This window comes from Cryptomeria japonica, chromosome 6, assembly GCF_030272615.1.
Source record: "Cryptomeria japonica chromosome 6, Sugi_1.0, whole genome shotgun sequence".
Classification (NCBI taxonomy): Eukaryota; Viridiplantae; Streptophyta; class Pinopsida; order Cupressales; family Cupressaceae; genus Cryptomeria; species Cryptomeria japonica.
In genome coordinates this window covers 372,040,667-372,066,863 of record NC_081410.1, presented here as the reverse complement: position 1 = coordinate 372,066,863, position 26,197 = coordinate 372,040,667, and the positions used below count along the sequence as shown (strand labels likewise).

At 38.5% G+C, this 26,197-nt stretch overlaps 1 protein-coding gene across 5 annotated transcripts in view; it reads right to left on the bottom strand.

Moving 5' to 3' along the window:
• Positions 1-26,197, bottom strand: part of LOC131072219 (ribonuclease E/G-like protein, chloroplastic) — a 305,133-nt gene that overhangs the window by 171,330 nt on the left and 107,606 nt on the right. For all 5 annotated transcript variants that reach the window (XM_058008320.2, XM_058008319.2, XM_058008318.2 and 2 more), the window contains exon 8: positions 22,852-22,999. In XM_058008320.2, coding sequence (XP_057864303.2) covers positions 22,852-22,999 — 148 coding nt within the window. The remainder of the gene's footprint in view (positions 1-22,851; positions 23,000-26,197) is intronic.

Here is a 26,197-nt window from a genome sequence, read left to right as displayed (position 1 = left end):
CATATCTTCAATGAAAAGGGGGTTCATTTACAATCAAGGCAACAATTTCTTGCCTTCTCTTCCTACTTTACTCTAATTTCTATTCTATTCACTATCGATCATTAGCTATTCTAACCTCTATCAACTAACTATTAACCTTTACAAAATGAAGAGCTTGAGCCTTTTATAATACTCTCAATACAATTCAATGGCTCAGATCAATTTGAGATCAATGGCCGTGATTTTACAATGAAAACCCTAATTAGGGTTTGTTACAACAAACTCAATTCTGGCCAATGAAATAATTGCAATATTTGGACATGTCTTCTCTGGAATATTTGACCAATGGATAACCGAGGTAGGTACATCGAAGTTAGTGTCATCTTTGATGACTCAGGTACATTGAATCTAGACATGTTGAGGTGGACCAATCCGACTGGAGGAGTGATGACTGGGATGCCACCTTGTCTGACACTTGTAACTTGGTAGATGTTCAATTTGATGATGCTAAGAAGCTAACTTTAATTTAACTTTTCTGAAACTATCTGCTTCTTCAACGGACCCTTGCACTGACCTTATTTGATTCTCCTTTGTCTTTGACGTGATGGATGGGTGGTGTACCTTTCCTTGAAATGCTGGCAACGCCCTTCATTGTCATCTTGTGGTTCTTTAGTGTGGCAAAGTGAAGGTTCTGGAGGTAACTGGCGAATTGGTCGTCCTTGATGATGCTGGACTGGAAGAGGTCGTCCTTGTCCTGGCTTGGTCTTCTTTCATCTGCAAAACAAACCAAAAGATGATTAAGGACACATAATAAATTCATTTCAACATAGCATTTTCCACCTTAAATTATTAGCAAGAAGACTTCAAAATAAAGTTCGCTCAAAATCCTTCCCAGGGACAGGACCTATAATGGATTTCGCCCTGGACCCTTTGGAAGGGTCAGGAGCGAAATTTGCTATTTTGCCCAATTTAGACCTCTTTTCATCATAATCTCACAACTAGCCCTTCGCTTGGCCCAAACAAGGTGAAAAATAGGAGTTTCAAAGGATTTCGCCCTGGACCCTTTGGAAGGGTTAGGAGCGAAATTTGCATTTTAGGACAAATTCCATCATGTCTCTACCCCAAAATGCCTTCCAAGGCAAGCATACGCTATCCTTCTCCTCACCAAAGGCTAGGAATCCACAACTTGACCTTCATCATGGGCAAACTAGGTGATTTGGGGAATTTCGCCCTAGACCCTCTGGAAGGGTCAGGAGCGAAATTCAAGACTTAGGCTTGATTTTTCATCTCCTTCACTTCACTTCATCTTGCAAGGCAAAGAATACCTCACTCCACCTTCAACTATGCCATAGTTATCAAAGATTTAGCTTCACTCAAGGAGGAAAAGTGTGGTTTGAAGAATTTCACTCTGGACCCTTTGGAAGCGTCAAGAGCGAAATTCTCATTTTAGCCCAAAATTTGCATTTTTAATGGTCAAAATCTTTCCAAGGTCCAAAGGGTCAAGAGCGAAAACCCTAAAACCATCCTTTTCTCCAAATTTTGAGTGAAGTCAAGTCTAGACTAGGGTGAGATAAGCCATTTGGAATGCCTTGGAAAGATTTTGACCATTAAAATTGCAAATTTTGGGCTAAAATGAGAATTTCGCTCTCGACGCTTCCAAAGGGTCCAGAGTGAAATTCTTCAAACCACACTTTTCCTCCTTGAGTGAAGGGTCAAGAGCGAAAATCTTGTTTTAGACTTCTTCCTCCATCTTTTCAACTTGAATCAACCTTAAAAGGCAAGAAAACACTTCTTCACACTCATCCAAGCTATAAAAACCCAAAGTTTGACTTGTCTTGCAAGGAAAGTAGGTGATTGTAGAATTTTCGCTCTGGACCATTTGGAAGGGTCAGGAGCGAAAATCTTGCATTTGCTCAATTCCTTTAGATTCATGGATCACTAACAACTCAAAGTCATTCCCAAGGACTTCTCTCATCACAATTCACCTTAGTCTGCACTAGGCTTGGCACAAAATTGGGAAAAAAGGTGGTTTTAGTGAAATTTCGTCTTGGACCCTTTGGAAGGGTCAGGAGCGAATTTCCATTTCTAGGACAAAATCTCCACCTTTTTTTGCTTTCAAACATTCCCAAAGGAAACAACACGTCCTTTCTTCCTTCCAACATGCCTTGGATATCAAAATTTGGTCAAACAAAGAAGGAAATGAGTTCTAGATGGATTTTCACTCTGGAACCTTTGGAAGGGTCAGGAGCGAAAATCTTGATTTAGGCTTTGATTGTTCATTTTTCCAACTTCAATCTTCTTTGGGAGGCAAACATAGATCATTTTCCACCTAAGGAACAAGGTTTGAAGCCCAAACAAGGTAGCAAATGAGGTTTATAATGAATTTCGCTCTGGACCCTTTGGAAGGGTCAGGAGTGAAATTCTCTTTTAGGCTAAAATCTTGATCTTCCAAAGCATCCAACTCCCTCTCAAGGCAAGAACATACCAATTCATCCTCCATCATGCCAACACCTAGCCAAAACAAGGAAGAAAACAAGAGCTATAAGGATTTTCGCTCTAGACCCTTTGGAAGGGTCAGGAGCGAAAATCATGATTTAACCTTGATTCTTGATTTTTCCAACTTTAATCTTCTTTGGGAGGCAAACATAGGTCGTTCTTCTTGCATCTCCATCTTGGTCTTGACTTTGGCAAAGGGGAAAAGGAGTGTTTTCAAGAATTTCGCTCTGGGCCCTTTGGAAGGGTCAGGAGCGAAATTCACCTTTTAGTCTAGAACCCTTCATCTCATCCACCTTTACTCACCTCCTAAGGCTAGAACATTCAAAAACACCTCCACACATGCCTTAGAAACTAGGAAATTGGCCTAGACAAGGAAGAAATTGAGGTCTTCAAGGATTTTCGCTCTGGACCCTTTGGAAGGGTCAGGAGCGAAAATCTCACTCTTGGCTAGTTTCTCACTTTCTTTCATCTCATTCTCCTCCAAACTTGATCAAATCAACTTCCTCCTTTCGCAATCAAGACAATCCACCACCCAACTGGCACCAGGCGAGGTTAAACTAGGTTTTTAAGGCCAAAGGAAGGCAAAATGGAGGATTTCTCTCTAGACCCTTTGGAAGGGTCAGGAGTGAAATTCTCTTTTGAGGCTAGCTTTCATCATCCCAAGGTCTAAAATTGCCTCTCTAAGGCAAAGTTGCATCAAACCTTCTCAATTATGCCTCAAAAGTCTACAATTTTGGTCATATCTTGGAGAAAAGTGGAGGAAAATTGGATTTCGCTCTGGACCCTTTGGAAGGGTCAGGAGCGAAATCCATGCCTTAGGTCATAATCTTCATCCTTAAATGCTTTCAAACACTTCTTAGGCAAGAACATATCAAAACCTTCACCACATGTCTAAGGAACAAGACTCTTAGTGCAAACAAGGTGAAGAATGGGTGTGTCCTTAGAATTTCGCTCTGGACCCTTTGGAAGGGTCAAGAGCGAAATTCACCTTTTGAGCTAATTTCTCACTTATTTTTTCCTCTTCATACCTTGGACAAACTTAATTAGGCCTCCTTCCCTCATGATCACATGAATTTTCTCTTCAAGCTGACATGTAGCCCAAGAATTTGGTGAAAAATAAGGTTTTACAAGAATTTCGCTCTGGACCCTTTGGAAGGGTCAGGAGCGAAATTCACCTTTTGGGCTCAAATCCTGACTCCATTTTCACATTCCCTCATTCAAACAAGTGCTTTTTCCTTCATTCAAACCTAGGAAAGGGTTAGCTCAAAGCTTGGGTCGACGTGGAGTGTCTTGTGGAGAAATTCGCCCTGGACCCTTTGGAAGGGTCAAGAGCAAAATCCTCATTTTGGGCTTAATTCACCTCCTTTTCCACTTGACTTTGCCTTAGTCGTGATCTTTGATTCATTCCTTCCATGTCTTAGCCAAATTTGCTCAACCACTCACTGACTTCCTCGAAATCAAACGGGACACAACCAGCAAAACTAAGCCTAAGGAAGACCTTGAAAGAAACCCTAACTTGGAGCATCTACCAACTCATCCTAGCTCAACCAGAGCCTACTATCCAGCGATCCCCCTCACAGCACTCATCATGCAAAGGCTAACAGACAAAACCCTAAAAGACCCAGAAAGCAAAAAAGTAGGGGTCCCCATTTGAAATGGGGCGGTGTGAATACATCACAACACAACCCTAAAAATATCATGCTTATCCTTGTTCCAAACCTAAAAATATCATGTGTCATGCTTCGCTTTGTATTTGTACCCTAGAAATATCACACAACTGTGCTATTCATAAAACACCATTTTGGAGATTGATTAAGGTTTTAGATGCAATTTAAATGTGATTTAAATGCGAGAAAATTGTTGAAAATTATAGTCAATGATTTTTTGAGGGAAAAATAATTTGCAAGAAAGATTTGCAAAAAACGGGTATAATTGGGATTTTTTGGACATTTTTGCTTCTCTAGTTTTAGGAGTGTTAGATTTCAATATTTTAGATGTTTCATTATTTTCTTTCCTAATTTTTTTTAATTTGCTTACATAAGCAAGTCTCAAATGATGGGGCTCACCAAATTTGGCAAGGCTAACTAGATTCACCATAAACTCACATCCTGATTCTTGAGGCAAGTAATCTTGAGTCTTTGAGACACATTTCACCCTACTTGCCTCAACACTCATAGAGCCTAGGCAAGTCCTCAACCTCTAGTCTATATATGTAAACACATGCTCATCGCCTATTTCTTTTTTTCATTAACGTTTTTTGCTTTTCAAAAGGATGAACAACAAAACAACTATAGAAAAAGCAAAGACTCAATGAGGACTAAGTAGATGAATATGACTAGACATTAACAAGGAATTAGGTAAATATTGCATTCCATTCTCCATGTTTTTATGGTTTGGAGAACACATCAAAAAGCTAGGATAGGTGTGGCTTAGAAGGTGCTATATAGATCAATTTTCATTTATCAAGAACAAGTTTATTTGGTAATAATTATTCATAATTTATGAAACAAGTTTTAGGATGAAACTACAAATTTTTCTAATAACTAATTAAAATATTTTATTATTTTCTATGAATAACATGGATTGTTGAAGCTCGGAGTGTCTAATAATTTCATTGCTATCTTCTTTATGTCTTCATCTTGAAAAAAAATTAAACAAAAAATTGAGTATTTTCTTCAATCTCAATGTCCTATGGATGAGAATAATCTATCATAATCTAAACCCTCAACCGTTATTCTAGATAAGATGGTCATCTATTTAGGGCCTTGAGATAAACTTCAAGGAAAGAATCTCATTTTTGTGCAACAAGACTCTTCAATCCTATAAAGGAGAGTTAGAAGTCACTAATGTGCTTATAGTTGTTATCGCTTCAAGAGAATTTGGGAGCATATACAAGTTGTGGAGCCCTTCTATTTGCATATATCCTCTTGGTACGGAAGAACAAGAATGATGCATATATTCAAACAGAAAACAATGTAATTATTGATGGATTTATATGGCCACAAGATAAAGTTGTATGATAAACAAAAGAGTACGAGGTGAAGGATCCTGCCAACTAATTCATGATGATTGTTAAATATCCCTTTCCTAAGATTGTCGGTAATTCCACAATGTGTGTGTGTGTGTGTGTGTGTGTGTGAAAGGTGGTGGGAATGGGTCTTATCCTACGGATGCAAACTAAGATCTTAATCATTTACCATTTCCATATCACATCATTTATAGGGAACAACCAACAAGGTTCAACTTCAATCCAACTAGAAAGCTAAACACTTTGGTCAATTGTTCCCATTTTGAATTCATTTGATTGAATATGATTTTCATTATGATTATGCAAGATCTAGGTAAAATAATAGGAAACTTGATGATAAGCTACATAAACAGACTAATATAGACCTGACAATCAAAATAGTAAACCAGATCTGGTAATGAGGCACATTTGGAACCTGTAGCTGCAACTTGGAGCTGAATATGCAGGACTAGTGTGCTAGGCGCCCTAGTCTGAGGGTGTCTTTATCAACAAAAGGTTCCAAATTCCAAATCAAAGTGTTTTGTAGAAACATCTCTCCAAAAATCAGCCTAGAAGTTTTAGACACTGGAGCAAATCAGCATACTCTGGGGTTTTGCACTTGTTCGAATTTTGGGACTGTCTATCTCAGTTTACTTTGCGCAGTTCTACAACTCTCGGTCATCAAATTTGTACCCGCACACACAGAAATAGGGAAAAAAGGTTGTGTTGTATAGGACCTTGCCTAAGTCAAACCCTGTGTTGGTGGTTACACCTCCATTTCAACAACGTTGGATGAAAAGGAAGCTCGTCCTCGGAAAGGATAGAGGATAAAAACCTTAATGGAAATGCTTCAAATGATAAATGATACCTTTTAATATGAAACATTTGCCTTGAATTCTCCCACAAAGCTAGATGTTGCTTGATTAATCTTAATGTATACCTTCATCATGGAGGAGCACATAAAATTTGATCATGATTGCTAAAACAATGATGTAGACTTGAATGCTTGATTCCTTGAGTGTATACGTATCCTCAATTCTTGAAATTGTGCTTATATGAATGATGCTTGATAATAGATTTCTAGGATTCATATTAAAATGTATTTATGTGCAACTTACACCTTTTCGTGTTTAAATTTTGAGGAAGGCGACCATTAGGAAGCACTTTCTTGCTACTTGCAAAGTTGCTTCAATAGGGTGATGGGCACCCTAGTCTAGGAGGACAGGGGCGCTAGGTGCCCTAGTTAAAGCATTCCAGGCTTGCAAAAGGTCATAGAGCAGGGGATTGCACTGAGCTTCCAGAAACAGTCTCAAAACTGAGCACAGCCAAACAAGAACCAGGCACAACCACCAAAGTGGGTCCAAAGGTGTAATATCCTTTGTAAGATCTTTCCTATATTATGCAATTCAATGAGACAATTATAGCTATGGTCCTGATGTAAATTTTAGTAAAATATTTCAAGTAAAAATCAGTTTGAAATCAAATATAGATTTGATATATAAAGTTTTAATGTATATATGTATGTGTTAAACATTGTTAAACAAATAGACGATATTGTTTTTGTCATTGATGTCAAAATGTATCATAGATTCATAGGTATCATACTCTAAAAATGCAGAATGAATCGATAGGAAAACATAACGAACACATACCTTTGATACATTTTTCTAATTTGTTTTGTGTGAAACTACATAAAGAAAGCCATTGAAGCTGTTATTAATATTCTTTGTTGGTCTATGCAAAGCAACATGGCAAACAACATATGACTACAAGGACCGTTTTTAGTTGTGATACAGAATTATCGAGTCTGCACATATGGAATGTTATTACTATGTATATCGGTAATATTTCTGATCGGATGTTTTTGCAGAAGTCGTTTTCTATCTTTATCTGAGATTAATCTCTGTTTTCATCACCTGTGCACGAGAATAGTGTATAAATTGTGTCGTTTCTGAGCAGCGACTCAAACAGAATGATTTGCTTATATCAAACAAGAAGTCAAAAAGATTTTATCTGGTGTGGCTATATCGATTTCCAGAAGGCGGAAATATTCTTCTTAAAAGGTTCACAAGTGACGTCAGAATTAAAAACATCATATTTAATATTATTGGTATTGGTACGAGATTTGTTAGGTTATTCGGTTGTAGCTATCTGACAGTTAGAAACAGTTCCAACTATCTTCTAACCATTCATTCGATAGAAGAAGAGGGATTCGATTTAAAAAATGAAGAGTGGATGAGGAAGTTGGAATCGAAAAATAAGGAATATTATTTCAAACCCGATAACGGTGTTGTTTAAGAACCCAATGAATTGGTATGGAGGCTCGATGTAGGAAATGCTGTGTCACTTTAGAGAATAGAACATCATACATCAGAAGCAAAGGAGAATGATGCATCTCTGAGAAGGGGTTTTGGTCACGGTGCTGTAAGTAGAATCTGTATTGAAACAGATTGAAGGAGTATTTCAGTCTATTTGATTAGTTCAAGAACTGATTTCCTATCAAAGAGAACAATTATATCTTTTCTATAAGTTCATTCTCAGATTTTGTGAGCAGGATATTAAAAGTTTGTTGACAGCTCAGCAATTGGATAAACTTATTCACAGAACATTACTGTGATATAGAACAGTATATTTGAAGAAGTGATGATATTCAGATTCTAACATCTTTGTAGCCTTCAAGTGTCTTAAAATTGTAACATCTAATCTTGCAGGTTTGAAATAAGTGACAGTGATATGCTTTTATATATTTGTCATGTTGTTCTGAAAATTTATTAACAGAATCACTGGAGTTTGCTGCTAAACACAGAGAGTGGGAAGAATTCAGATTGTGAAGAAGTTGTTTACAGTTAGTCACGTTTATCACTGTTGAAGAATGATTTTGTTTTGTTTTACTTGTAGATCATCAGGATGTGTGAAGATTGGATTTGTAATTGAATTCAGTTGTATTGAAAACATTCTTAAGGTTGGTGCCTGGGACACTAAGTTGGTGCTCAGTTTGTTATGTTGAGATTTTGTAGGGAGTTGGTGCTTTCAGAAGGGGTTTGGTGATTCCTTGGGGTTGGTGCCCTAGTTTGTAAACATTTCAACTGTGAGGCTGGATTAGAACAATAGATCCTAGCAACATTTCTCACCATGTTTTTCCCATCTTGGGTTTCCACGTAAATCTTGTGCATTGTCTTTATTGTGCATCTCTTTTCATTCCTTTCAGTTTTTTTAGTTTGAAGCTCATTAAAAGTTTTTTAGAATTAAACTTTGTATCTACTACTGATTCACTCCCCTCCCCTCCCGCACCCCACCCCACCCCCTCAGTAGTAGAATTGTGTTCTACATTATGTATGCAAAATTGATTGTGTTTAAGATTATATCTTTGATCTACTATGTAACTGTCGATGTGCTTGAAAGGTTATTTATAGCATGTGATCAATTATTAGATTTCTAATAAAGAAGTTAGAATTCTGATTGCTTTTCCTATTATCTCTCTTCTGAATTATGCAATCTTGGACATTGTGTCTGTTAAACCTTCTCTTGCCTCCTGTGTCTTCACCTTGTAAAGGGCAGGTATATACGGTGACACCTATTCTCCATACGAAACGGCATGTGATGTCCCCAAACTGAACCTCATCAAATATTGTTGATATTGAGAAAGCTCCTTGTATTATCTTTATAATGAAGTTCATGCAATTGAAACCAAATGGTTTGATGACAATGTATTAAGAATGATCAAGACTATTAATGATGAATATAAAGCAGACGTGAAGAGGGGAGAAATACAATTTAGTTGTGACTGAATAAGCAACAATTATTAAGGGGACTGAGATATATTCATTACCCGAAAGAAAAGATTTAGGAAGCTGCTATGTCTTATGCTCGAGATTATATTGGTCAATGATAAACTTTATATTTTCTGAAGTTGTCCTATTTTCATGTCTAGGAAAATCATCGCATGAGTGGTGATTATAATCTACAAGACATCGACTATTCAAAGGGGCAAGCTAAACGAAGATCGCATGGGAAGTATTATTTCCTATGTCTGGATGCTATACGATGGCTTAAGGGACACATTATTCTATAGGTTGATGAAACAGAACATATTTCAAGTGATCCCTGTAAGGACGAGTCTGATATAATTATTCGATGATGAGATATACATGTCTCCATACCAGGTCCAAATTCACATAATAAAAAACATGAAATGCTCTGTTCATACCATAGTAAATACCAAGTAGCCATCAAGTATTGGAACCAATTCTGCTAATGAGCGACACGTTCAAGAAGATTATGTTTGACAAGGATTTATCATCGAATGGCAGTATGAAGAGCATCGTCTTATTGAAAGACGGTAACTATCACTGTTATTCTATCTGCAAGCAATAGTCGATAAAGGAGGTTTCACTGATAGTCATCAGATATAAAGAACATGGAATCGATCATCAGAGGAGATTGACCATCAGAAGATTATATGAATAACAGAAATAAAGAGATCATAACCCTCCACGTAAGACAATAATGATGACCCACCCCATATCATAGATATCAAACCAAACGCCTTGATCTTATTGGTTAATCTTCATTCATTCATCTTATTCCGGTAGACCCATTTGGTGCCAATGATGTTCTTGTCTTCTGGTCTAGGGACTAATTCTCAAGTCTTGTTCTTCTCAATCTGCTGCAATTCTTCTTCCATGGCATCCATCCATTTCTGACTTTTGCTGGGTTCTACTTCAGTCATAAGGCAGAAATTGACTTGTTCATCATTTCGGGCAAGTCTTCTCCTAGTTTGCACACCATCACTCTTATTACCTAAAATCTGCTCTTCCTGGTGGTTTATCTGCACATACCGGTTAGGGGCCTTTTTCAATGCTTCTTCCGTTTCATTGTCTGACTGAGCTTCTTCACCATCATCACCGGAATCATCATACCGGTTCACTTGTGCTTGTCTTCCAATATGCATATCCTCATCAACTCTTACATGCACACTCTCAATGACTCTTCTTAGTCTTTTGTTGAAGCATTTATAGGCCTTACTGTTAGTTGAGTAACCAAGGAAGATCCCTTCATCACTCCTAGAATCAAAACTACCTAAACCATCCATATCTCTCTTAATAAAACACTTGCTTCCAAATACCTTGAAGTACTTGACTAATGGTTTCCGGTCATACCACAACTCATAAGGTGTCATTTTGTTGTTTGTTCTTAGTTGAACCCGGTTCAAGGTATATGCAACAGCATGAACCGCTTCCTTCCAATACATGTCCGGCAAAATTGCCTCATTTAACATGGTTTTGGCCATCTCCTTGACTATCCTGTTCTTCCTTTCTACCACACCATTTTGTTGTGGTGTCTTGGGGGCTGAGTATTGCTATCTGATTCCATGTCTTTCACAGTAATCTTCAAACTCATTTGATGTAAACTCTTCACCCCGGTCTGATCTTAGGCATTTCAGTTTGCAACCACTTTCCTTCTCTACCATCTTTTGAAAGATCTTGAATCTATCAAATGCTCATGATTTGTCTTGTAGGAAACTTGCCCATGTCATTCTCGAATAGTCATCAATGAAGAGCATAAAATATCTTTCACCGCCAAGAGCTCTTGTCCTAGTCGGACCACATAGATCTGTATGCACAAGTTCAAGTGGTCTTGAAGTGTTGTGTTCTTTTGTCCTGAAGCTCACCTTAGTTTGCTTTCCTTTCACACATTCATCACAAAATGTGCTTACCGGTTTAATGATGGGTGGAATATTTCTCACACAGCCCTTTTTGCTTACCACAACTATATTATCAAAATTTATGTGGCCTAATCTTTTGTGCCATAACCATCTTTCATCCACTTGTCCCAACATGCATTGGGATTCAAAGCATTCTTTCAGCTTGTAAACATTACCATCTGTCCTCTTACATTCAGCTACAACCTGACCGGTACTCTCCTTGTTTATCTCGCAGCCGGTAGAATCAAAGGTGAATTTATAACCTTTGTCACACATCTGACTCGCACTCAATAAATTGTGCTTCAGGCCTTCCACATAATACACATCATGTGCTTTCAGTTTGCTATCAATTTTTAGAGTACCTTTTCCCTTTATCTTGATAGATGAATTGTCTCCAAACCTTACCGAGCCACCATTCCAGTCTTCAAGTTTGATAAATTTCTTTTAATCACCGATCATGTGGTTGGAAAAGCCACTGTCTACAGCCCATAGATTTCTTCCTTCAGCATGTAGGGCAGTCTGCACTATCATACTTGATTGTGCTTTGTCCTTTTCTTTCTCAACCCAAACCGGTTGAGTTTCCATCTTCTTATCAGCTGCAATTTTGTGCTCCGGTTTGACTACCAGTTCCTGATCAGGATTTGTCCTCTTCTGCTTGATTTTCATGTTCTTACAAAGCTTTGCTACATGTCCAAACTCTTGACAATTATAGCATTTCACATTTACATTGAAAGATGAATCTTTGAAACTATTGTAGGACACCAGTTTACTCTTCCTACATTCAAAACTCCTATGACCAAATCCATTGCACTGATAACAGACAACATTCATATCCCAGAGTGCATTAAATAGATTTCTCCTTTCATAACTCATAGCAAGCTTATTGGTTAATCTACAATCAGCTAACCTATGTCCAAATTTGTTACACCGGTAACAATAACCATGAAAGTTTGGAACATACCAATTAGGTTGCTTGGTCCTGCAAACGTCTGCCTCACTGGGGGTCTTCCTTTCATGCTACTGACTCTAGTAAATCCTTCATGATCAACTCTTGCATTTCTCCTAAGATTTGTATTTCGATACATTGAGTGTGACCTCCGGTTCATTGATTGTGTATACCCATTTGTCTGATGGTTTCTAACAGCTTCTGCATAAGTCTTCTTGACGGTATCCTTGCTTACTTTGAATGTCTTCTTCTCTTCACATTCACTTGAAGAAGTGAACTGTATCTCCTTATCGGATGTGTCTTTAATGTTTGAACTTTGTCCTTCTTCAAATCCTAAGCCACCAGTATCTTTAGATTGCTTTTGTTTGCTCAACATCTTGTCCAAGGCTTCTGTGCTACCCTCATATTTGCTTCTCACTTTCAGTTCATCCTTACTCTTTTCAAGCTCCTTTCTGAGCTTCACTATTTTTGCTTTCAGATCTTGATGCTCATTTTCCTTCTTCATCAGATCAGAGGATGTAACTTCAAATATCCTCTTGGCTTCTTCCAACTGGAGTTTCAAGTCAGAGATAACTTTATTGGACTCATCCAGGGATTGCTCCAAGAGATCTTGTTCTTCTACTGCAGCAAGCTTGACCTTCTTAAGTCCTCTTCTTGTTTTACTTAACTCCTCAAGAGCACTTATGAGCTCACCTTCTAGATCCACTTCAGCTTCAATGTCTTTTTCTTCCTCATCTTCACCAACCGGTTAATCTAGAACCATAAAGAGATTAAACTTCTCTTTCATTCTCATGGTAGTCATCTTCTAATGCACTTTCTTCATCAGTGGCATCATCCTCAATAGTATATAGGTTGTTCTGCTTCCGGTAGCCCCTTCTTCCTTGCCGGTAGACATTCCTTTCTTTGTCTTTACCGGCAGATATGCCAAAACTTCTTTGCTCATCCCCACCGGTTTCATTATAAGCACATTTTGCAGCAAAGTGTCCAACTTTACCACAATTGAAGCATTTGAGTGGGTCACATTCCATTATACTTGTCGGATCCTCTCTTGAGCTTTCTGAAAAAGTTTGCTACCTCTGCATCCAAGTCTTCACTGGATCCTTTATGAGCAACCTCTTCCTTGCCCTTTTTGGTGGAGTTGAACGCTGTGTCTTTCCTTGAAGATGCTTCTCCGGTTGTTCTCATTTCATAGGCTGTTAGAGAGCAAAATAGCTCATCCATTGTGAAGGTCTTCAGATGCCTGGCTTCCTCTATGGCAGAAACCTTAGTATCATACTTAGACGTCAGAGATCTAAGTACCTTCTTGACAATAATCTCATCAACAATTTCTTCTCAAAGTCCTATGATGGTGTCCACGGTTTCATCTACTCTGTGAAGGTAGTCTGCAATCTTTTCTTCATCTTTCATCTTCATGCCTTCAAGTTGACCTATTAGTGATTCCAACTTGGCCTCTTTGACTTTGCAATTTCCTTCAAATAATCTCTACAATTTATCCCAAGTCTCCTTGGCGGATGCCCAGTGCATGACCTTGACAAACTCATTATCAGACAACCCGCTTAAGATAGCATGTTTAGACTTTGTATTATTCTCATACTCCTTAGCATCCGAATCAGTGAGAGGAACACTAGGGACGGTATACCCATTCTTGACAGTGTAATGTCCCCATCTTAGTCAGGAACATTGGTTTGAGGAGTTAGCCTATATTTGGATCCTTGTAGGCTAACAAGGTATGGATAAGGGGGTCAGTAATGCAGTATCTTGAGGAGTGGTCTGTCTATTTGTTCTAGTTCGGTGTTGAGTTCAATTCTGGTCTTCGTTTCATCAATTTCTAACATTATATGAGGATTTCCTAATTTTTAGGGAAAAACTGCTAAAAATAGACATGGTCCTATTTTCATTGGCGTGGCGAACTGTGGCCCCAGCTTCTAACAGATTCAGTTTCCGAGCAATAATGAGACAAAGACGAATTTTTAAGTGGTTCCACAGGCAATTAATATTTTAATGAATGTTAATATAAAATCACAAAGTGCATCGCTTAAATTTATTTAAGTGAAAAATTAATATCTCCTAAGCTAGGCGTTGCTTTTAGGGTTAAGTTGGGAACGCTAAAACCAAGTTATGATTTTTAAATCCCTAATTGTCAAAAAATTGTACTTTTTCGGTATTTAGACAGCCAAGATGGAAATTAAACCTCATTCATTGATATTGAGAATTTGACATTTCTTTTGAGCACTTGGCTATAGCGGCTGGGGTTTGGACCTGTTTTGGAGAGCATGCATTCTTCATAATTCAGTAGCTTTGAGATTGTGAAAAATCAATCGAATTGTTGCAGCTTGGTTGGCTTCATTCAGAAGTCAAATTGAATTGAATTGGGGCAGATTTGGCTTCTTACAAGGCAGATTTGTTGTAGGTTTCCTATTTACTGTTTGTTGTTAATTCTTTTGTGGTTTGGAGGCTTCTTTTTCCCAAACACACAGCTTGCTCATTATTGGCGCCATCTTCCACTGTTTGGGTGTCTTAGTATTAAATACATCACAAGTTGATGTAAAACACTAAAAACCAACCCTTTAATATGTAATATCCCCCTTAATTTTTTTTTATTTGAACACAACAAGATTCACCCGTTAAGGTTAGAATAATCAAACTTGCGCAGAAAGGAAATGCTGAAAGTAACCATTTCACTTTCTGATCACCGAGAGGCCAGTCTGGGAGGGTGAGAGCATACGGTGTCAAGCGGAACGTTAGCTCAAATAACTGCTGGAAATGAAATCTCTAATACAATACTGGGTGGCAAGCCAGCCCTTTCCGCTTATCCAGTGGGTGTAAGAACTTCTACAGCAATATGACGGTACAACCAGCCAATTAGAAGATTGCAAACTGAAAGAACAACAATCACTCGACCGCTTATGCAGTGGGAGCACTAGAAATGAAATAGCAATCAACTCCACCGCTTATTTAGCGGGAGGACTGAAAATGAGATTACAAATCAACTCTACCGCTTATGAAGTGGGAGGACAGTATTACAATATTCAAAGTAGGGGGCAAAGCCAGCCTCTTCCACTTATAGAGTGGGACTAAGAGCAATAATCCAATTAGATAGCTATTAGTACTACTAACCAGCTTTACAATGCACAATATGGATTACAAATTAAAAGAAAGCACTAACCAAAAGATAGGCGGCAAGGCCAGCCTCTTCCACTTTGCAGTGGGTCTAAGAAAGATCAATAGAAATTGTTGTTCATATTACTACTAGCATTACAATATGAATCATAGAAGATAGAAGGAAGAACCAACAGCTGCAAACAATTACCAAGATCTTTCTCTCCACACCAATGAACCCACACACCCTAAAACCAATTCCACACAAGAAAGACACTCCAAAATCAGAAATCTCTAAATCTGATATACTCCCAGCACGCTGAAAACACATACCAGCAACACCAAATCCCACTAAACCACTCACAACTAGCTCAACTCTTAACCAAATGACATGAAACTGAAAGCATAAGATCACTAGGAGGTAGGCGATCAATCCTATGGCTTCACTTCGATATCCGATGGCTTCACTTCGATATCCGATGGCTCCACTTCGACTTGCTCCAACCGCTGGCGACTTCATTGGGTTATCGGGGTAGGTAGAAAACACTCCTACCGATATCCGATGTTTCCACTTCGGTCTTATGCATACTCATGGGGCATCGGGGTAGGGTAAAACCGGTTGTTCCGATACCCGATGGTTGCGCTCCACATGTTGGCGGTGTCATCGGGGTAAGTCTTGCCGAAACATGAATTTTCAAAAAGAAGACAAAATGCACTCCAAGCTCCAAACAAACAACCCAATGGACTAGAACTAGTCCTTATGCCAAAATTGCCAAAATTGAAAAGGGAATTTGCTCACCCTTAGGTGCTCCCTCCTGATAGAGGCATAGAACACATTATTGAGCTTGAAGAGGGCACCAAACCCATTATGATTACACCTTACCGGCACCCCAAGCGGTTGAAAGATGAAATTGAGAAAACCATCAAAGAACTTCTAGCAATGGGACACATAAGGCTGAGTAAATCTCCTTTCGCTTCATCCGTTGTTTTGGTGAAGGAGAAAGATGGTACACTCAGAATGTGCATTGATTACCGTATGCTAAATAGAAGGACTATAAAGAACAGGTATCCCATTCCTCGCATCGATGAGTTATTAGATGAGCTTCACGGAGCTTCTTACTTCTCCAAGATTGACTTGAGAACAGGTTATCATCAGATCATTGTCAGGGAGAAGGATATTAAGAAGACTGCATTTAGATGTCATTGTGGATACTATGAGTTTTTGGTTATGCCTTTTTGGTTGACCAACCCACCAGCTACCTTTCAGTCCACTATGAACAGGGTCTTCCAGTCTCAGTTGAGAAGATTTGTTCTGGTTTTCTTTGATGACATTTTGGTTTACAGTAGAACTTGGGAGGAGCACTTGGTTCACTTGGATACTGTTTTAGGCATACTTGACAGGGAGTCCTTTTATGCCAAAGAGTCCAAGTGTGCATTGGGAATGGCAGAAATTTTGTATTTGGGTCACATAATCAGCAAAGAGGGAGTTTGCATGGATCCTAATAAGGTTTGTGCCATTGTTGATTGGCCTACGCCTGAGACCCTGACTCAACTCAGGGGATTTGTTGGTTTATGTGCCTTCTACCGTCGATTTCTTAGTGGTTTTTCACAGCATGCCGCACCATTCACTGATTTGACCAAGAAGGGTGCATTTGTTTGGAACACCTCTCGCACAAGAGTGTTTTGAGAAGTTCAAGCAATTGATGACTACATGTCCAGTTCTTGCTTTACCCGATTTCACCAAACCTTTTGAGCTTCATTGTAACGCATGTGGAGAGGGTATTGGTGCAGTAATTATGCAAGATCGTCATCCTATAGCTTATGAGAGCCGGAAGCTTCGGGGTCCGCAGAGGAGCTATAGTATTTATGATAAGGAAATGTTGGCCATCATGCATTCAATGGCCAAGTTCAGGCAATATTTAGTTGGTAGCAAGTTTTGTATCAAAACTGATCATAATAGTTGGAAGCATTTTCTTGGACAGTGGGATCTAAATGAGCGTCAACAGAAGTGGGTCAGCAAGTTACAGTCTTATGATTTTGACATCTCCTATATCAAAGGGACTCGGAACATTGTTGTTGATTCTTTATCTCATCACCCCCAATTGAGCTCCATGGCAGTTGTGTCCGAAGATTGGAAACACATGATTATAGCAGAGTATGCCAAGAATCTATGGGCCTCTAGTATTATTGATGGAACAGTACAGGACAACAAGTACTCTCTTGTGAATGACCTCATCATTTACAAAGAGAGGATATTTTTAGTCACAGGTTCTGAGGTGAAGTGCATAGTATTGAGGACTTTCCATGATTCACCTATCGCTGGAAATCCCTGGTACTTTAAGACCTATAGGCAGGTGCGGGAGAGATTCTCTTGAAAGGGTCTCAAGTCTGATATTCTTCAGTACGTCCGAGAGTGTTCTATCTGCCAGCAGAACAAGCAGGAGCACAGCTTTCCTACAGGGTTACTCCAACCACTTCCTATTCCTGAAAGGAAGTGGGAATGCATGTCTATGGACTTTATTACGGGTTTGCCAAAAGCCCAAGGGAGAGATAGCAATTATGTGGTGGTTGATCAGTGGACTAAGTATGCACATTTTTTTCCGATCACGACTACTTATTCCGCTGGTCAGGTGGTTGATCTTTTCTTTCGTAAGGTATTTAGATTGCATGGTTTACCTCGGAGTATTGACAGTAATAGGGACAACAGGTTCATGCGTCACTTCTGGCAGGAGTTATTCAGACTTTGCGGGACAGAGCTCACTCCAAGAACAAGTTACCACCCCAGACTGATGGACAGACAGAGATTGTCAACAAATGGGTGGAAGGATACCTACGGAACTACATCTCAGGGCAGCAGAAGGCTTGGGTGAAGTGGTTACATTTGTGCGAGTATTGTTATAATTCCACTCACCACATGACTATTCAAATGACACCTTTCAGAGCTTTGTATGGATATCATGCTCCTAGTTTTCTAGATTTATTGATGAGCGATTGCAGAGTACCGAGTGCTGGGAATCTGCTACAAGAGAACCAAGATATTATGAGTGCACTTCGTAATAAGATTCAGACGGCTCAAAATTAGCAAAAGCAATATGCTGATCAAAGGAGGGTTGAGTGATCTTTTGAGATTGGGGGTATGGTGTATTTGATGCTATAGCCCTATAGACAACCCTCTCTTAGGAAGAAGGGCTAAGAGAAAGTCAAGCCACGTTACTATGGTCCTTTCAGGATTTCCAAGCGAGTTGGCCAAGTGGCTTATGAGTTAGATTTACCGGCTAATAGTAAAGTTCATAATGTGTTCCATGTGTCACGCCTTAAGCAGGCATTGGGACAACAGATAGTTCCTTCTGCAGTTTTACCACCCCTACATGAGGAGGGGAAGTTAGTGCTACTACCTGAGGCCATTCTGGAGTTCAGAGAGCGTCTTTGCGGAGAACTGTCATCAGGGAATTTTTGATTAAATGGAAGGATCTGCCGATAGAGGATGCTACTTGGCAGTGTGATAGCATTTTACAGCATCCAACATTGACTTTGCTTGAGGACAAGCAAATTTTGGGAGGGCGGACTGTAATGTCCCCATCCTAGTCAAGGACATTGGTTTGAGGAGTTAGCCTATTTTTGGAGGCTAACAGGGTATGGATCTTCAGGAGTGGTCTGTCTATTTGTTCTAGTTCAGTGTTGAGTTCAGTTCTGGTCTTCGTTTCATCAATTTCTGACATTATATGAGGATTTCCTAATTTTTAGGGAAAAACTGCTAAAAATAGACATGGTCCTATTTTCATTGGCGTGGCGAACTGTGGCCCCAGCTTCTAACAGATTCAGTTTCCGAGCAATAATGAGACAGAGATGAATTTTTAAGTGGTTCCACAGGCAATTAATATTTTAACGAATGTTAATATAAAATCACAAAGTGCATCGCTTAAATTTATTTAAGTGAAAAATTAATATCTCCTAAGCTAGGCGTTGCTTTTCGGGTTAAGTTGGGAACCCTAAAAGCAAGTTATAATTTTTTTATCCCTAATTGCCAAAAAATCGCACTTTTTGGGTATTTAGGCAGCCAAGATGGAAATTAAACCTCATTCATTGATATTGGGCATTTGACGTTTCTTTTCAGCACTTGGCTATGGCGGCTAGGGTTTGGACCTGTTTTGGAGAGCATGCATTCTTCATAATTCAGTAGCTTTGAGATTGTGAAAAATCAATCGAATTGTTGCAGCTTGGTTGGCTTCATTCAAAAGTCAAATTGAATTGAATTGGGGCAGATTTGGCTTCTTACAAGGCAGATTTGTTGTAGGTTTCCTATTTACTATTTGTTGTTAATTCTTTTGTGGTTTGGAGGCTTCTTTTTCCCAAACACACAGCTTGCTCATTATTGGCACCATCTTCCACTGTTTGGGTGTCTTAGTATTAAATACCTCACTAGTTGATGTAAAGCACTAAAAACCAACCCTTTAATAAGTAACATCCCCCTTAATTTTTTTTTATTTTAACACAACAAGATTCACCCGTTAAGGTTAGAATAATCAAACTTGCACAGAAAGGAAATGCTGAAAGTAACCCTTTCACTTTATGATCACCAAGAGGCCAATATGGGAGGGTGAGAGCATACGGTGTCAAGGGGATCGTTAGCTCAAATAACTGCTGGAAATGAAATCTCTAATACAATACTGTGCGGCAAGCTAGCCCCTTCCACTTATCCAATGGGTGTAAGAACTTCTACAGCAATATTGCGGTGCAACCAGCCAATTAGAAGATTACAAACTGAAAGAACAACAATCACTCGACCACTTATGCAGTGGGAGCACTAGAAATGAAATAGCAATCAACTCCACCGCTTATTCAGCGGGAGGACTGAAAAGGAGATTACAAATCAACTCTACCGCTTATGCAGCAGGAGGACAGTATTACAATATTCAAAGTAGGCGGCAAAGCCATCCTCTTCCACTTATGTAGTGGGACTAAGAGCAATAATCCAATTAGATAGCTATTAGTACTACTAACCAGCTTTATAATGCACAATATGGATTACAAATTAAAAGAAAGCACTAACCAAAAGATAGGCGGCAAGGCTAGCCTCTTCCACTTTGCAATGGGTCTAAGAAACATCGATAGAAATTGTTGTTAGTATTACTACCAGCATTACAATATGAATCATTGAAGATAGAAGGAAGAACCAATAGCTGCAAACAATTACCAAGATCTTTCTCTCCACACCAATGAACCCACACACCCTAAAACCAACTCCACACCCTAAAACCAAATCCACTAAAGAAAGACACTCCAAAATCAGAAATCTCTAAATCTGATATACTCCCAACACGCTGAAAACACATACCAGCAACACCAAATCCCACTAAACCACTCACAACTCGCTCAATTCTTAACCAAATGACATGAAACTAAAAGCATAAGATCACTAGGAGGTAGGCGATGAATCCTAGGACAACAAAACATGGCAAACTGACCCCGATAACTTATGCACGCATCCCAAAGCACTCAGCCACATGGTACGGCCAGCTAGGGTCAGATTTTGCAAAAATAAAATCCAAAACGCCATTTTAGACTCTACAAACTCACAAATAAATCGCCCAAACCAAAAAGAGAGATAGAAGAAATACCCAGAACGAGGAGAATGACACACTGAGACTTGCAACCAATAATCTACTTCAGCACGCTCCGCGACCAGCAACAAGAACACTCTGAAACCACACAAATCTTCACCAACATTGAGCCCAATCTGCTCCTCTGGATGAGAAACAGTCATACATTCAGCTAGGCACTATCTTTCAAGCACGAAACTGGGGCACTAGGAGGTATGCATCCGTCGGAGTAAGAGTCTGACAACATTTCGACAACACTTCGTTATCATAACAAGATTGGATACCCAAAACAAGAGCCCAGCACTCTTATTTATAGCTTTTGAAGCTCCAAATTCAAATTCAAATTCACCCCCAAATGGGCGCCAAATCCAAGTGCACATTCAATTCTCTCAAATTTGTAATTTGCATTTCATTTCTTTTTTCCCCTAAATCGTCCATCACAAGGACGTAAATATACTTAATAAAAAATATCAATAAAGTGCATTACGGTGTCCAAAGTAAATAAGTGAACTATTTTATAAATTAACTTATTTCTTTCTAAGGCGTCCAACTTGCCTTATTAATAATTCACTTATAAAATATTTTTGCTCCACCATGAATTCGCCCAACATAATTGAGAAAATGACTTTTTAATATAACTTAAGGAATCCCTTTAATAAATCGTCCATTTTTGCCTTAAGTTATAATTCAACTTAAAACATCATTTTCCATCAAATATTGAACTTGCCAAAACAAGCTCCAAGAGTATGGGGGATCAAACTGAAAGAACTGCCCTGTCGGATATAGCCACTGCACTGAGCTGTAGAAACCCTGCCAAAAATAGCATTGAATCATTGGATCACCATGTCAAACTGGACTGCTAAAAATAGCCTGTGCTGCACTGGCTCAGTCTAAAACCCTAAAATAGCGATTACTAATATAATAAGTGTCTCCATACTATGTTAGGGCACAAACCGGGAAACAATTGTCACTTACTAAAAATAGTAAGTCTGCCAAAAGTGAACAGATGGAGATGCATGTCACCCCGCTGCGAAGCTCTCAAAAAACCCAAAAAATAAATTATCCTCGCCCTCACTTGCTAAAAACAGCACTTACTAAAAATAGCATACTGCTAAAACTAGTAAGTGTGTCCAAATGCATTTTAACCACATTTTGAGAAGTCGTCGCAACTTACTAAAAATAGTAAGTCCGGAGAAGTCCTCAGATTCAGTTGCATGTCACACCACTGCGAAGCTCTCTGAAAACCCAGAAAAAACCAGAGAAATAATCTGCCCTCGCCTCCACTTACTAAAAATAGTAAGTTTGCCAAACTCTGCTGCGTGCTATGCATGTACCATCATTGCGAAACTTTCGGAAAACCTAGAAAGAATTAAGAACCAAAACTGACAAACTCCGACAAGCAAGCCATCAAAAAGGCTGAAACATCCTCCCAAAGGTAGGAAAACCTATTTTTTGCTCCCAAGTAGCCTACGAGTCTCCAGGATAGGCTAACGGTCCACTGAACCGATCACTGCGGAGAAGGGGACATTACATAATAACACAATCATCCCACCTCCAACTCAAATTCGTGATTAGTCTCTAATTACTATTATTCTGAATTTAATGTCACTATTTCAACTCAATTGATGTAATGTGCAATCTTCTAGGGAATTTTTTTTTTTCAAATACTATGTTGGTGTATAATGAATGTAATCTGGTGTGGAATTGAACTTATACACCATTCATTTTCTCTCTTGTAATTTCAAGAAACAATTGGATTTCATAAGCTTTCTTCCATTCCATTTTTTTCAGATATTTTAATTATCCTTTAATATAATGCTTAATATTTCTTTGTTTACATTTCAACTGGAATTCAGTGAACGGGAATCAATGTTTCATTTCATTACCCACTAAAACTTCAAGGCATAAAGAAAAAAAGTCATCTAAGAAATTTTGTAATATTTTACACTTGCAGATGGGTTATACATGCATGCATAAATATATCTTTACGTCTTTTCTAGGAAAAGAGACTTCCACTTACTTGTCTAGCTGCTGCAAGATTGACCTCAAGAATGGGCTGCTTTTTAGACATTTCTTGACCAAGCAAACTCTTACCACTGTTGACATCAATTGAAACCAGTGCCTCCGTTTGTTCGATGATCAAGTATCCTCCACTAGAAAAGTTTACTCTACATCAAAGGTAAAAAGAAAAAGAAAAAATAAAAAACACTACTATAAGCCAAAACTAATAAAGAAAATATACACGTGCATCCAAAGTGAGGCGAACAACTAAAGATGCATTTTTTTTACATACTAAACATCTGAGCAGAGATAACAAAACTTTCCAATGTAAATATGTCAATCAGATAATATGCAAACAGTTGAAAGGACACAAAATCAAAATAAGAACATTAATAAAGAGGATTAATGAATTGGCAATGTGGATCATCAGATTCAGTGAAGACCCAGAATAACTGAAAATCAGCAAGAACTGGCTAATGATTAAAACATTTTAAACTAAACGAATATAAATCTAGAACAAACCAAAAGAACTATAAAGGTATAATAAAAATAAATTCTGTCAAATACAGCATGAAAGGTTCAGAAATAGGTCAACATAAAGCAGACATCTTATTTCTAAATGATCACCAAGCTAAATATAACATGCAATTATAATACCCATTTTGCAATAATTCACAGCATGTATAAAATGTTCATAATGTTCTTTAAAATTTGAAACTTATCTTTATTAAACCTTGTAGAATTGCTACATCCATTTCTGAATAACCATCCGTGTGCAAGCTTTCTAGGTCTTTAGTTCACATAATGAAGAAGATTTGAGTTACACTACTTTCCACCTAGTATATAATCAATGAATTTCAGCCCACAAGAAACGCACCTAATGCAGTAAATATTATTGATTTAAATGAGTATCCTTGAAGATATCATTTTGTCAGCAAAATAATATTCTAGCTGTACAAAGAAAAATAATCTCACGTTTTCCAAAAACGCATGAAGCTTGTGAAATTTCCAAACGATCATTCAACATAAGCTATTTTAGAAGAAATGTGACTTTGAATGATACTGAAAGTAATTGTTGATGGCGAAAGCTTCCGCTTTCAATCAACACAGAATAGAATGTTGAGTGTATCCTATCCTCTCTTGAGTAGGGAAATCTCTAATGCTGTTTGGACTGATCATAGGAGATAACATCAAGGTTCCAACTATCAAGTCTTGACCTGCTTAGGATAACTCAAGGTCAATGTGTTTACCTAGTAATCACAAGGGGACTTGTGAATTTGACAAGCTGGCCTGCATTTGGTATAGCAATTTGGGGATGCTTTACTTCTCGAACTGGGCGAATATAAATAGCAAAGGGATAGGGTTTTAGAGATCCTAGGGACAATGACAATAACAGTTGGTGTTGTAGGTAGACAAATTTTGAATAAAACTAGTTCCTGCTCAGCCAAAGATAAACTCACAATTCTTCAAGAATAGTGCGAGCTCCAAGGGAAAAGCAATGGTAGGCTCAAACTAACCATCCACAAGGACGTACAATTAGTAAGCCCCTGATGGTATGAACCTAAAATTAAATTAAATACCCTCACACTTCACCATTAAGATCACTGAACTTCAACTAACTTGATGAAAAGAAACCATGCAAACAAGTTAGGGCAAATGGCAAAACACAATGCTTCAATGCTTTATTCATTTGTTCTAACGGCTATTGCAACAATTCATGTCCAACAATTCCTACTCTATTCTACTTCTACTTCTAACTACTTCTATTTCTAACCTACTAGCTCCTAAAATTCTAAATGTCTCACCCTTTTAACCTTTTTTACAATGAGAGAGGCACTGGCCTTATATAGATTGTACATTCTAAATCAATGGCCAAGATTCCATCCATCCAATGGCTCCAGTTTACCATCTGGAAGTCGTGACAATTTTTTAATTAATGATCTCAACAACCATCAACCGTTTTTCTAGCTAGCTTGAACTATTTTCAATTAATCCCACTAGAAGACAAAAATCCATGGGGCTCGAGGCACAAAAACTTTAATTTGGTAGCTGGGAAATAACTAACTTTTGGCCCCCTGTGAATTGCATTAAACTAGGCCCACAGGAAATCATCTTACAAAAAGCAATTGCTTTTACAATAAATTTATTTTCTGTTATCTCTAGCTATTCTTTTTCTGTTTCTACATGTCTTGTAGCATTTTGTGCATGCATCTATCACTGTTTTCCAGAAATCTGGAAATGGCACCAATTGGCCCTACAGCACACTGTTCTATTACTCTTCCTTCAGTCTTATGCCCTAGCATTCAACTTGTCGCAGATGGTGGTAGTGACCTTTTCTCATCCAGCCCCCTCTTACTTTGTCCTTGGGTCTGCTCACTGACATCTTCAGGGTGTTGGCATGGAATTCTTCCTTTGTTGGTGCTCTGGATTATAGTGTTGCAAAGCATCCAATTGTCCTAGGTATCTCCCACATGGCGTTCTTTGTGTTCTTCATCCTACATGAACACACGGGTCAAAGATGAATCATCATTTTGTCTAGTCATTCATTCACTATTCACTCATTCCCCGAAGGAACCCAAATTGATTACCCCTTTTGTGATTTGAACATCACTCTACAATTGCATCTACGAGGATCTTTTGGCTTTGAGGAAGTGATCCAAGGATCAAACTTGGCATAGGGAAGTCCCATGGCAATGAAGACTATTCTTGATTTTGAGCTTCAATCAACACTAATTTTGGAATGCCATTTCGTTTGTCAAGGAAATGTCCTTGATGCCTTCAATCTCACCTTTTGTGATTGCAAAATCCAACTTTGAGACACATACTTGGGAATGGACCTTGGCATTTGAGGGAGGGTTAAGAACATCACCAAATTTTGGCACAAACTAAGCAAGTTTGACCTAAACTTCGGCCTTTTCCATGGTTTTTTCAAGACAAAAAATCTGAAAATCTCGAACTTTCCTCAGGCTTTGATCAACTTCGGTCTTTTCAGGCATTTTGGAATGCCAAAGGTTTAGAAAACTCCGAACTTTGCTTACGAACAATATAAACTTCGGTTTTTTTCTAGGCATTGGAAGAAGTTTGGGGAATAAGGTCATTCTTTTAGCAAACACTAAAGTTAGGTCTGTAATGCAACTCATGCCTTGTTATATAGCCTCTTAAATGCATAGATATTATGCTGCAACCCTTTTGTTATGTTAATGAGGGGTCCTTGATGCCCTTGTTTGAAGTTTGGTGGCACAAATGACTAAAGCCCATCTCTTATTCACTGCAAACTCGTGAACTTCAATATAAACTTCGGGTTTGGAGGGCCAAAAGTTTAGCAAACACCGAAATCTTCTCATTTTTGGGGAGCTTTCGTATAA